The following is a 13583-nucleotide window of genomic DNA, read 5'->3' as shown; positions in this document are numbered from 1 at the left end:
GCAGAAATATGGGAGGAAAAGGTTCAAACACAATGCAAGAGAGGTTTTAATGCAACATAATGTAACAAATGTGTTGAGCCTCTTTGGCATTGGTGAGAGAAAAATGAATAAATAAATAAACCTTCACTTCTATGGCAGTCTTTCAGAGAGCTTCCAGTGTATTACATGTTATCCAACCATGTGGTGCTTTTTTTATTGCACAATCTAGTAACTATCTTCTCAATTTATTCTCAGTTGTTGTAAAAATGTTGTATATCAAACATGACAAAAGAAATTTGAGTTCACAATATGACGCCTTCATGTTAGACTGTCTCTTTAAGAAGCGCTCTTACTGATACTCAGCCTTCAACGCGTCATCACAGCAATGACTTTCCATTATGCAGGTAAACGTTCTTGGGAGCGATAGACTAAGTAATTTGTCTGATGCACTCAGCAGATGCTGAGTTCCACCAGGTTTTTGCTAACTACTGCTGCTGCTGCTAGTCTGGAGGAGCTGAGTAGGAAGGTGGCGATTTTGGGAGAGAACATTTAAGGAATGGCTGCCATGGGAAATTCAAGAATTTCTCATACATGCATGAAACCATGGAGCAACACTCCAGGTATGTTAATGATGAGGGTTAGTGCACCCAAATTTAAATTTTGGAAGACAACCTCACCAACATGCTGGACTATATTTCACAGCCATGTTAGACCTCGGACTTCTACAGCTGGGGTTAGACATTCATTTGTACACATAATATTTTAACCAGATTAGAGTTGCATGATGCATATTAAATCCTTAATGATACTGCAATGCTAATGTCTGCACAATCATATTTGCAAAGGACTGCCTGGGTGCAATTATTTGATAGGTTGTTAAAATTCAAGTGCAATGCATGTGAATTCTGCATCCTACTAATGTATTTGGTCTGTTTCAATGCACAATCTTGATCACACACCATCAAAAAGGCTACGTCATAAAATTAACTCAACCAATAAACTGCACACAATCTACTGCTTTTGATTATATCCCTAAAGATACTATTATTTAATGCAACATATCCCTGGCCTATATAATTCTGAACCAGTTTGAATAAGAATAATCTATTATAAATTCAAACACGTAACCCCAATCCTGTTTTTTTTTTTTTTTTTTTTTTTTAACTTATTGCAGTAGTTTTTAATTTAATTATTCCACCCTCGCAAAAGTAAAGCTGAGTAATTAGCAGATGAAAATCTCAAATGCCCATGATGAGTGCATGTAAACCCTATGACTGGAACTGTACCCCTTATTAGGTGGTAACGGCGCAGAGGCTTTCAGAAAAACGTCATCAAGAACACAGACTTACAGGCAAATCAAGAGCAAAAAAAACTAGGGCATCCTCTTCAGTTCAGCCTGAATGAATGGAGAACTGCCTCTCACTTCTGTACAGTAGAAGATCTTTAATAGCTGCTGGAAAAAACCTGGGTGAGGAGCTCAACTCACAACCTTGGTCACATTATCCACAGCAAAGAGGATAACCACAAAAGGGAGGTCATGAAAGATTATTTAGTCATGAAAAAGTAGCTTACTTAAGGTTGTTCGCACCGACTACAAAGGAGAGCGGAAAACCTTGATCACTAAAGCAAATAAGACTGAAATCATAATCCTAAATCTTTTATAATGGCTTCCCCTGGCCAGATGCGGCTTCCTTGAAATGAGCCCATGTTGCCTGGATCAGCTCTCCGTTTCACATTTGCAGCATGCTGCACTTTCACAGACCCCGCTGCCATGTCTGGCAGTATTCTCCTGGGAAACCCTGCCAAGGAAGCAGGGGCTTGACATGAAGCCTCTTGGCTGAGGTGAAAGCAGGGAGCAAAAGTTAGACGAGGAAGAGAAAGTAGCTCGACACGTCGATTTCTCACCGCAGTCATTAATTTCCTACAAAATGGATGGCTTTCTCCAAACTGTCATTAGTCCAACACCTGATGGTTTTACAACAGCTTTAGGGCAACTCCGGGCCTTTTTCCTCCCCGTCACGCTATGATTCAACGGACATGCTAATGTGGCCCTGCCTCAACAGACACCTGCCAGCAACAAGTCCTGGAAACCGCCTGCTTGTTCCCTCACTAGCCTTTTTTTCCACTTCCTGAAGCTGCAAAAGTTTTTATTTTAGCTGCTCCTGACATTTTCTAACCCCGCCAGTCACGGTGGAGAAGCTGCAAAAGTAGTGTTTGCCTCAAATTCTTCCAACTAAACATGACTTTTCTGCCTCTTAGACTTAAGTCCGTAAACACTGATGGGTATGTTATATACACTGCATGTATGGAAGATAAAAACCTAATTCACACAATGGAATAAAACTTTAAAGTAGGGAGTCTCATCTGAAAACGGAGGCCAGAATGTTTGATTTTCATCCATCGTACATGCCCCAAGGGATCAGAAAACATACAGAACTAAAATCATCATCGCATCCAAGCTCATAACTTGTTTTTTAATTAAAGGGCACAACATCCTGCTTGCATTACCACTGTTATTTCAGTTAGATCTACATGTGTGATGAGATGTTTCTACACTGTTTTTAGAATCTTGTTTTTTTTTTTTGTAAAGTAGTATTAATCTTTAAAGAAATGGATCGAATCTCATGGAAAATGTTAAAATAGCAAAACCCGAGACTAAATAGCGAACACCACTGACCTTCCTAGGCAGATGCTAGTGTTATATACTAGGGTATCATTTGAGAAGCGGCTTTACGGTATCACAACGATTCCTGCTGAACACTTTCATTAGTTAGGAAGATAAAACTATATTCTCATTTTCCTAAACAATAGCGCAAGTCCCACATGTTGTGCAGCCCTTCCCAGGATATTAAAATGATACTGTGCATTTCAAAACAACAGAAAAATAAAAAGCGTGGAGAGAAGGAGGAGGGAGCTACTCACACTAATTGTTCAGGTTCAGAAAAAAAAAAAAAAGCTGAGGCGCAACATTTGGTGAAAGGAGATTTTCTTTTCACAGCACTTGGCAATTTTCTGCAGCACAGAATAATTCATTACGCCTGTAAGAGACGTTTCAAAATCCTCGCAAAGGCGTAAACTGAAGGTATTTCATGAAGCCGTAGGATTGAATATAAATGCTGTAAAACTGCTGCTATTCCAGGTGTCAATGCAGCGCCAGACAATGCAGAAACCTGACAATGCACAGTCCGCTTTTGACTAAAACCTGAACCAGAGTGGGCAGAGAAATCAAACTAGAAAGATTTCATTTTTAGCCAATTCTTTTTGGTGGGAGAATGCGCTTTGTTTTTTTTAACGCTTCCTCACAGACTCATATTTTTATAGCATTTACTTATTTGTGTAACACTAAAGTTTACACAATGTCTGGGGACAAAATGTGGGCCTTGATGTTTGTGTTTAAATACAAGTCAGTTTAAAAATGACACCGTTTTCAAGCTCTCAGCCCAAATGATGAGGACTTTAAATTATAGAGAAAAGCAAAAAATCTTTTACACATTGTCCAGGTTTTCATTAAAGTAAGCGAATACCTTGTGCCTAAATCTTCAAACGAAAAAGGAGACAGACAGACGAACAAGTAAAGTCAGGCAAGTTGAAAAGCAGAAACAAGAAGAGGAGAAATGGCACCCTCGTTTTCGGCATCCTTCCAATGGCTTCGGGGCTTCAAACAACGCTGCATGGTGAGGAAGTGTGCAGCTGGAAGATACTACAGGAGCAGATGGTGAAAGGACAACAATCTTACTTGCCCTTAGCTTAACCTCATATAACTACACCCACACTTCACACTTGGCAGGCTAATGCATGGGTTTTGCATCGCAGCTATATCATAAATTCAGTCGTTCTCACCAGCACCAATAACAGGAGCTGCAGCTAAGGTCCATTTTTTAATAACCTAATAAAAATTAAACATTCCGTCATCCGTTTTATTCATTTTGCTATGGGTTAAGGAATACTGTACTTCCCGGTTTTTTTAAGTCTACAGGTCACACATTGAAACAATTTTCTGCTACTTTTTTTTTTTATCGTTTCTAAAGTAATTGAGTCCATTCAAATACTTTAATTAAACGCTGGCTGATTGGTTTCCTGCAGTGGGGGATGATGACTGACCAACTTTTAGTGTCACTAGAGATGCGTCTTTGAAGCAAACAGCCTTCAAAATAAAAATGGCTGGCAATCGCTTTGAATTTGATTCAATTATTCCCATAAACAATCATGAGGCAGGCCGCTCGCTCTGCTAAGCCATGCAGACAGCGGCCCAACATGGCTCATTACCTTCTAATTACAAGAGCACTTTAGTAAAGCCAACTTAACCTATATTTGTACACATGCTGTTAAAATAATACAACTGTGCTATTAGGAAATTATGGCTGAATAACAGCTCAGCTAAAATATAGCCCACCAAAGGCTCTGGCTGTGCTGTAAGATAAAAAAAGAGAACAGTAACAGTTCCTTTAATTGGACCATATAATGAAATGTACTCAACGCATCTTGTTCAAAATTATTCCAAAAAGCAATTTAAAACGCTACAGAATCTGCTGTGGATGAAAGATGTTGTGGATTTCAACTCTTCCCAGCTTTGCAACAACACTGTAATTATAAGTTAAGTTTAAAAATGTAATGTCCACTCATATCCAGAAGACTGAGATCCTTTGCTGGAACTGGATGCATGCTGGTGTCATTGGATCAGAGATCAATAAACCTGCCATTTGTTCTTTGACTGGCTTCACCTAATTTCATCAGTTTTCTCAATGTTGAGTGTCATCCGTTTTGCTGTAAAACACCAGGGATTTCACAGCTGATTGACTAATATTATATTTATTCTATAATAATCATTTCATCTTGACCACTTTCATAGAACCTGCAGCATATTTTTCATGCATTGTGGTGCCTAGACATTTTTAAACGTTGTAAATGGTCAAAAAGTTTGCCAATTGATAATGCTGACAATCCCATTCTACTTTTCTACCAGAGCCTCAATAAATGTTTGTATAGCTATTTGATTACATGAGCGAATAGAATTATTGTTCCCATAAAGCGACAACGTAAACGCTCGTCACTTATAGCAATAAGAGACAGAAGCTTGAGTCACAATCCATCTTTAGTGTTTAAAGCCAGTAAGAAACTCAAAAATCTGTTTTTTGTTTCTGATCATTGAACTCACCACAGTAAGCCATCAGGTCAAGCTCACAAAACTCTTCAGAGTTGAATTTGTAACAGAGAGAAGGAGTTGAATTCTTATTATTTTCAGTGTTGATATTGCTTAGACTGCAACATATCCAGACCCGTCTGCAGTTCATTCAGGCTGCGAGACAGTGAGAGAGAACAGGCTTTCAGAATTTGACAAAGAGCAAGACATATTCCATTCTGAAAATATGGGTAAATGGTAAAAATGCACTTTCTGTATGAACTGAATGTGCCGTTTCGCAGCTTCAGCACACCTCATGTCAGCTGATGGCTGATTAACAGACTTTTTGCTGAACTGCAGTCGTCTGAATCAGGAGCGTTACAGACCGGAAACATCTAAAGCACAGGGCAGTGTGACTCGAGGGTTGGGAAACCCGCTAACGAATGCAGAGAGACTCCATCTCTCCTTTCAACGTAAATAAAAAGCCTCACTACAAACACACACAAAATTAGAATATTCTTACATTTTGGCTCCAAAGAGAAGAGAATTTAAATTTTCTAAAACCCGAGTCAGAATTCACTGTTCTCATTTCATATATACAGCATTAGAAATAGAAGACGGAATCACTTGAAGATCAATATGAAATATCTGTAATAAAAACACATTCTGAAAATAATGCTAGATCTATGCAAGTCACAAAAACAAAAAAAATGTACTTTACTACAAAAAATACTTTGATGATGTCTTTTCGGCTGCAAGAAAATTATCTCAGTTAAGTGATCAAATCAAGTTGAGTAGGCTTCCAGATATTAAAAAAAAATAATTCAAGTGTCACCAGCTTCCAATTCACAACTACAAAATCTATTAAAAAAAAAAAACAACAAAAAAAGAAGTGTGGAACAGCTGCCCAGCTCTGATAACAGAGTTATTAAAAATCATGCAACAAGCTCTTGAAGCTCTTGTCAAACATGAACACAGGACATTCAGCAGAATACTCTGGCAATTACATACAGACCTTTTCCACCACTCGTTTTTCACACATGCACTTCACAGTGAGAGATTTTCTGCTGCAGATGCGCCCTCACAGCATGATAAACGAGTGAGGAGGAGGAGTACATGTCTGGGAGGCTTAGGAGAAAGGGTATAATGCAGATATATAGCATATAAAAACCTCTTTTTCTAACAGCATGATGAAAACTGTGACTGAGGCTCCCTTTAGACAGTAGTTAAATATATCCACGAGCAAAAACACAGATTAGATTCAAATGTGAATGTGCTGCACGCTTTAAATGTTCCGCAGGGCGCGCGTCTACGTTCACGTATAGCATCACTTCCAATTCAGCTCAAAAATACTCTATTTATCCCAAAGGGATGTTGAAGGTTGTCATAACTTTTATCCAACTTTGTCTCCAAAGAGCCGCTGTGGATGGTGATGCTGTGGGCAGGAAGGATCTCTGGTAGTAGTCAGTCTTGCAGCGAATCTGAAGAGGCCTCTGACTGAAGACTGTTGCTGTGTGCCAGATTGTTGGACAAAAACTTCCAACCGTAGCTTCGTTTCTAAACTCCACCCCTCAGTATGGACATATGAAGAATGCATGAGACTGTCGAAACACGTAAAACCGGTAGTTGACAAAAACGGTTTCAGTTTCACGCCTCTTTCCAGCCTCCCTGAACACCTTATATCTGCTCTTTATTCAGACATACGTTTCCTCTTAGAACAATCACCGTTGTCCAGGATTATCCCAAGTCATTAATGCCCAACAGCACAGTGCCATTGTGTAAATATAATGCTGTGAAATTCTCCTGACCTGTTCCTTTGTACAGTAAGACTCTCGATTATTTTAACCTCTCTGCAAACCAAGGAAGAGCTAAAAGAGACAATGAGCAAATAACGGAAGACCGTAAAGGGAAAGCAGAGCGGCATTTTTAGATCAGATTCACCTCGACTGACAGCAGACGTCAACGCAACAACTGTGATTCTCGAAAACAAGTCGGTTAAAATCGCTCATTCCAGCGTTTTACTTTATGCTTTCCCTTAAAACATTTGTGTTTTTACCTTTCAGTGCACAAGATGTGGCACGTCAAAAGTAAAAGTTTTAAGAACCATCAAGTATTTTGTTTCATTAAAAACAAAAAATTAAATCGGCGTGTGGACACTTCTTACATCCACTTCCTACTTCTCATTTCAGACTCAAAGAAGTCAGTTGTTTGCAAACTTTGCTCTTACACTTCTGCAAGCCTTGCGGCACAGCTCAGATTCATGCATTTGTATTCATCAAACACTACAAAATGATAAACTCAAAGAAAAATGTGTAATCCAGAGAACCAAAGCACATCCTTCTCTTACAAAAAGCAGCATTACTTCTGGCAGCAGGTTCGATTCATGAGTGAGGCGACGTCTTCACACAATACACTTCACTGAAACCACTAACTCAAACCTTGAAAGGACTAATAATTTAGAGCCGTCTTAAGAAAACCCAACGACGCTTTTCGACGACGACATGACTTTGCAAAGGAATTACCTTCGCCAAAGAAAAAAAAAAACAGCATTAAAAGTATACTTTTGACTGTAATCAGAGCAGCCAAGGACTCATCAAGCAGTCTTTCACTAAATCAGCCTTGCCTGCGCTGTTCGCACATTGTGCAATATGCCTGACATTTTTAGAGTTTCTAAATCCAATCATAATTCCACAAATTGCTGGCTTGTTTAATGTGATGCTTATCTGTGGACAAAGTGCCGTCACACATAAGCATCAACAAACAGCCAAACTAACGGCACCAATCAAGCATGTCTGAGGATGATGGCCTCTTCCAATCAGCAGATGGTTCATCATATCACTTTAAATTCTTACCGTCAAAAAGGTAAGAGATTCATCAGCACAACATAATGTAGTAAAACACCAAATCAATCCATAGACACCACTGACTAAAACGTGTTTCTTTGTTTAGAAAGGTCTTGAGTTTTTTATGAGACCCAGAGATGTCCATTTTTTGTAGCTCCAGAAAACACTAACAGCAAGGAGGAAAGTGCATCATGAAATAAACATGGAATAAAAAATAAACACGAATTTCAGATGGTGGTCTCAAGGTTACACATGTTGCGCGGGTCAGGAGAAGAAAACTATAAGAACAGAGATATATATTTTTTAAGATTTAGCTGAAAGCAACTACAGTAGCTTACAAAAGTTCTCAACCCTTGAACCTTTCCACATTTTTTCCATGTTACAACCACAAACACTTCAGAGTTTGTGGCTTTTTGTAATAAGCTACCTTTAGAGGTTTTTTTGGTTTTTGTCAAAGCACATTTATGAACTATGACCTTGAACCTACAACAAAAAGCTACAACTAACTGGTGTAGTACCAAGCATGTCCAAGCTGTACAATCTTCAGACCCAAATCTGAGATTCTGTGGCAAGTTCTGAAAAATCTCTCCATTTAATTTGATTAAGCTTGAGTCACTTTGGGGGGGGGGAAAAAGGATGAAGAAAAAGGCGAGACTCTAGACTTGAGACTCTAGACCAGAGTACTTAAGAGCTACTTGTCCTGAAAAGTTTACATTGTAAACAGCTGAAACGAATGGCTGAATTACCTTTACAGCATGTTATCAAGTTTGGTTGAGGTATCGTAATGAGTCAGGTGTGTTGGACCAGCAATGCATCTAAAAGCTGATCTGGACTGGAGATGGACAGGGAGTGAATACAAATGCATACCACACTTTTCAGATTTGCAAGTCAAAAAAATGTTTGAAATCATGCATATGCTGATATGAATGATATAGTTCAGCTGCGTCTCTGTACTTTAACCAAAGCAGATATCAGTGCAGTAACAACACTTTTAGGACAAAATTACAGTTTTATGCATTTTTTCTTTTTTAAACCATTTAGCCCGATGGAAGCACTGCTTGGTTTTTGAGGGTGAAGAGAAACAACAACAGTTCAAGTCTTTTCATAGCCGTGAGGGTTTTTAAACTTCTGCGTATCAAAGACAGTCTTTTGCTCTCCTGTCTGTGACAAGTTGCCAAGAAGCTGCACTGTAACTGTGGAAACTGGCGCCACTTTACAGCCTTACAACTGAAGCAAGGCAGCTCCAACTACTACAGTAAAGTACAGGGGGGGGGAAGGGAACGGTACCACAGTTAATGTAATGTATACATCTGCTAATGAATACTAATGGATGCAACACACAGGACCACCCATGATTAAAGAAAGGTCAGTCCTGCACATTTCCCAGCAAGTCAGACCCAGATCACCTGAACCTCTCCTGGCTTCAAACCTGGGCGATAAAGTGCAATCAAGTTATCAACATAATTGAAAAGGTAAGTGTCACCCTGAACAAGACGGAGCACCTGTCCTTGAAAATTAATAAATGAATGCCTCAGTCGTGGAGCATGGCTGAACGCCACACGGTACAGGAAGGAGTGACGGTGCATCCTGGCTGCCAGTCCAACCCCCACAGCCCATGTGACACGGCTACAACCAGGAATAATCCTGCATTGTGATGACAGCATCACCAGACCGGATCAGCGGGCTGTCATGTCAACAGCCTGCTGTGATTACTCGCAGCGGCTGGAGTATGGAGCTCCAAAAGGGGCAAACATATGGAAGTTTAAAAGGTGTTTGAATGAGATAGGTTAATTTGGATATTAAATGTTTAAAATTGTCATTTTACTAGTCATTTAAACATTTCATGATAATGTTTTGCAGCATGTCATGATTTTATCTTATGTGGTCAGCTTTAGACACAAAGTGATTGGTCTGCAGGTTAGCCAATCAAAAATAAGCATGCATTTGACAACCCACACAGATGATTTAAATAATTTTATGAAGGAAAGTAACAAGATGTAAAACAAATTAATATCCAATTGTAATAACATTAACATTTACTTATTTAGTAAATTAATGACATTTTAAATAATTATAGATGGATTTATTTCCCCATTTCATTGAAATTTTCACAATTACAAAAATGTATTCATTTATTAGATTAAAGCACTTTTGGCATTCCATATTCAGTTTTAAATGGTCCTGAAATAGACAGGTGAGTTGCCAAGGGTACACCCTGTCTCCAACTGCTGGATATGCAGGTGCATACAAAAGGATGGATAGGGCTTTCATATTTGTTTTTAAGTTGTGCATTTAACAAATTGACATTTCAAATATCCTTCGTTTTATTAATCTACATTATTAGAATTGCGACAATTGCAATCCTCCACAGAAACTTCGTGCACACTACATCAGGTGGGTAATATCCTCCAGGGAACCAGCTCCGAATCAAATATATCGACCACCGAACCCGCGTATAATCCCCTCGGTGAGCCATTTTTAATTTCCCTCGCTCCACTTTAATTAAGTCTGAAATGAATTGCAAACAGTTCTGATAGAGAGCTGGTACTTCCTCAGTCTACAACAAAGTTGTACCAGCAGCTGAACACTCCACGTATCTTCCAGCGCCCTGCGGTCGTCAACCACAGTTGCACAGACGAGAGCCAACAACCTGCAGAAGATGCAGTCCGACCAGACTGGTAACCCAGATCATCACGATAAAACGTCAACATCCCTCATACCTGCTGCACTCCGCTCCTCTGACAATTAAAGTGATTGTGCCAAGGACATGAGACAGAAAATCCCTTCACTGGTCATCACAGGGGAACAAGTGTTTTATAGTCAGCGGAATATAAAACATCTAAAATAAGTTTAAAAACTTATCGCTGTTAATGTAACTTATGCAAAGAGATTATTATACGTCACGTTTATGTAAAAGGGAAAAAAAAAAGTGGGTCGACTTAAGCATCTTTCATTGGCACAGCGAGCACTTGCAAATCGATCCGATCTGATCTGCTAGCTTACCATGGATCAAACTCGTGGATGATGCTCTCGAACCGGATCACAGCGAAAAGTCTGGAGCTGAATCCTGCCAGGCAGGCCAGAAAAAGAATGCTGAAGGAGAGTAGAGACTGCCACCCGGCCGGTTGTGTCAGTCCGCCAGAGAGGCCTCCTTTGCCCCCTGCTCCTCCTCCACCGCCGGCGCCGGGTCGGCTGTTTCCGTGCACCGAGCTCCCAGAATTGCCGGACGCCTTGTGCTTGCCGTCGCCGACTGCGTGGTGCTCCGCCATTTCTGCGTGCGATGTCGGTCGGATTCGTTAGAGAGCGCCCGTTCCCCCCACTTCTCCTCCTCCTCCTCCTCCTCCACCGCCTCCTGCCGCTCTCCCGAGTCTCCCTCCGCTCCTTAACCGTTATAAACTCCCCTCGGCTGTCCGTGCTCAGGGTTCCTCTCTCCGGAGCTGCTCCCGGTGTGCGTTTAAACGTGCTTTCAGTTGACCACCGCAGCCGTTACGATCCTGCCCGCACACTCCTGCGCCACAGAGCAAGCGCTGCTCGTTCAATCCGCTTCACGACTGAACGCCGGTGGGAAGAGGCGGGAGGGGATACAGTGGGCGGGGCGTCCGGGAGCGCTTGTGGCCTTTCACAGATCGACAGGTACGAGAGGGCGGGGCTTCGGGTTCATCAGCCAATAGCAAAGAAGATTTGTTTAGATTGCCAGAGAAGTTATCCAATAGATGATTAGATAAGTCGTGGCCGGTTGTGATTGAAAAATGAAAAAAAAAAAAAAAAAACTCCTGACACATAGAGGGGCTCCATAAACAAAGAATAAGTTGTTTTAGATACTTAATGTTAGGTTGTTAATAAATTTTCTAAATCTGCCTGATAACAAGTGTTTTCTGTAAAATTAATGACAGTTTATATATTACAATGCACTGCCAATCGGAAAAACAAATCCATACCTGGATTTAAGAAATGAAATGGGAAAGAACCACCCATTGGATAATTTTTGAATACTTATTCATTAATTTCGTTTCTGTTTTGGTCCAGTAAATTATATTGAAATTGAACTGAAACATCTTTCAGCTGGCAAGTTGTTCAACCCAAGCTGATGCTGCGAGTAACTTCTCATTTCTTAACCAACCATGTCAGGATACACATCCTGTGGTTGTGGAAAGGATGTTGGTCTATTTCAGAACAGAATTACATGCGTGCATCAAACAGAGAAAACAAAAGACTGCTGAATGAAACTGGGCTAAGAACTGTCCAACTGGAAGGACACATGGGGGAAACAGCATGTTCGTGGTAGAAACGTGGCTGTGAAAAATGACTGATGATTATGAGGGATGACTTAGACATCTCTACATGCAAAATGAACTGATAGGATTGAAACTAAACTGCTTTGCTGCCTTGAGAAAAATAATGATCGGTTTGGCTTTTGTGGGGAGAAAACGTTAAATTTATTAGGGTGCATAAAGATTAGACTTTGGAGCAATAGAAGAAGGTCATGTGGTTTAAGGATCAAATATCTACCCTGTTCCCTCTGCATAATGTGACCCACGTATGATGCTTAGGTTCAACTCTAGATAATAGCACTTACCTCACAGGTGTTCTTTGGGGATATAACGTCATTGAACCTAAACCTGAGGTAACCAGACTACCTGAGCATACTGAATAACCAGGATATTCCATCAATCATTTTTCTTCCCCGTGGGAATGAGCATATCTTAAGATGACAAGGCTGGGATTTATCAGATTCAATTCATGCAAGCATTGTTCATGTAGCCTGACACATAATTTTCACACATGAATTGGCCACCATAAACTCCAGACCATAACCCCATTCAGAATCCTCTTATGACCATTTATGGATTGGCATGCATAACTTTACTCAAAGATGGCTTTTTATATTTATTTTTTTTCTTTTTTGAAAAGCAGTGGCCAGATAGGGGCTATCAATTATCTCGAGTGGCTCTCTAAAACTGAAAAACATAAAATAATTAAAGAAGTTTTATTATACCAAGTCCATAAATATGAGGCGGGGTGTGATGTTGTGAAGGTGGTGCTGTAAGAATGATAAATCTTAAAACCCATTGTATATTACCTCAACCAAAGCAGGCTGGACATTGCACAGAATATGTTCAACTGTTCTATTAGAACAAATATTCTAGCTTATAATAAAGAAAATCCTGACCAAATCACACAGACTTTTGATGCAGTTTCTAATCAAGAGGTTTAATACAGTCCACAGAGCTCAGAACCCTCCGTATAACAGTTCCCTTGGTGTTGACATTAATAGGCAGGTGTGTGAAGATGAATCGTCTCCATGAGAGCAATATTTCTGTTGCTCATGGATGTTCAGGAGTGAGTGGTTGGAAGGTAAGAAAGACTGATGTGTTTCATCATTCTGCGTCCCACAGCAAAGACAACAACCGCACCATTCATCAATCCTTGAAAGCCTTTATTGAGCCGAGACATTTTTTTTTCCTAACATATCAAATAATCGCTTCTGTATTGAAGCTCCTGGTCAGACCTTCCTGGAAACCAGTTAAACTTACTTTAGATGTGGATTGCCAGCTATAGAACAACATGTCATCATCAGTCTATTTGTTTTGCTATTTTGTTGTAAATTATTTCATTACATAAAGCTTCCAGGCTTGCCTCTG

The 13583-nt window shown here is 40.0% G+C and overlaps 1 protein-coding gene across 1 annotated transcript in view; it reads right to left on the bottom strand.

Annotated features, from left to right (window-relative positions):
• LOC103472660 (dolichyl-diphosphooligosaccharide--protein glycosyltransferase subunit STT3B) overlaps window positions 1-11550 on the bottom strand; it is a 102055-nt gene extending 90505 nt beyond the window's left edge. The window contains exon 1 of the mRNA XM_008422421.3: window positions 10945-11550. Coding sequence (XP_008420643.1) covers window positions 10945-11210 — 266 coding nt within the window. The 5' untranslated portion in view covers window positions 11211-11550. The remainder of the gene's footprint in view (window positions 1-10944) is intronic.
• Window positions 11551-13583: the final 2033 nt, after the last annotated feature.

This window comes from Poecilia reticulata, chromosome 11, assembly GCF_904066995.2.
Source record: "Poecilia reticulata chromosome 11, P_reticulata-male-v2, whole genome shotgun sequence".
NCBI lineage: Eukaryota > Metazoa > Chordata > Actinopteri > Cyprinodontiformes > Poeciliidae > Poecilia > Poecilia reticulata.
The sequence above is the reverse complement of the archived record's forward strand: the minus strand, read 5'-3'. Positions and strand labels throughout refer to the sequence as shown.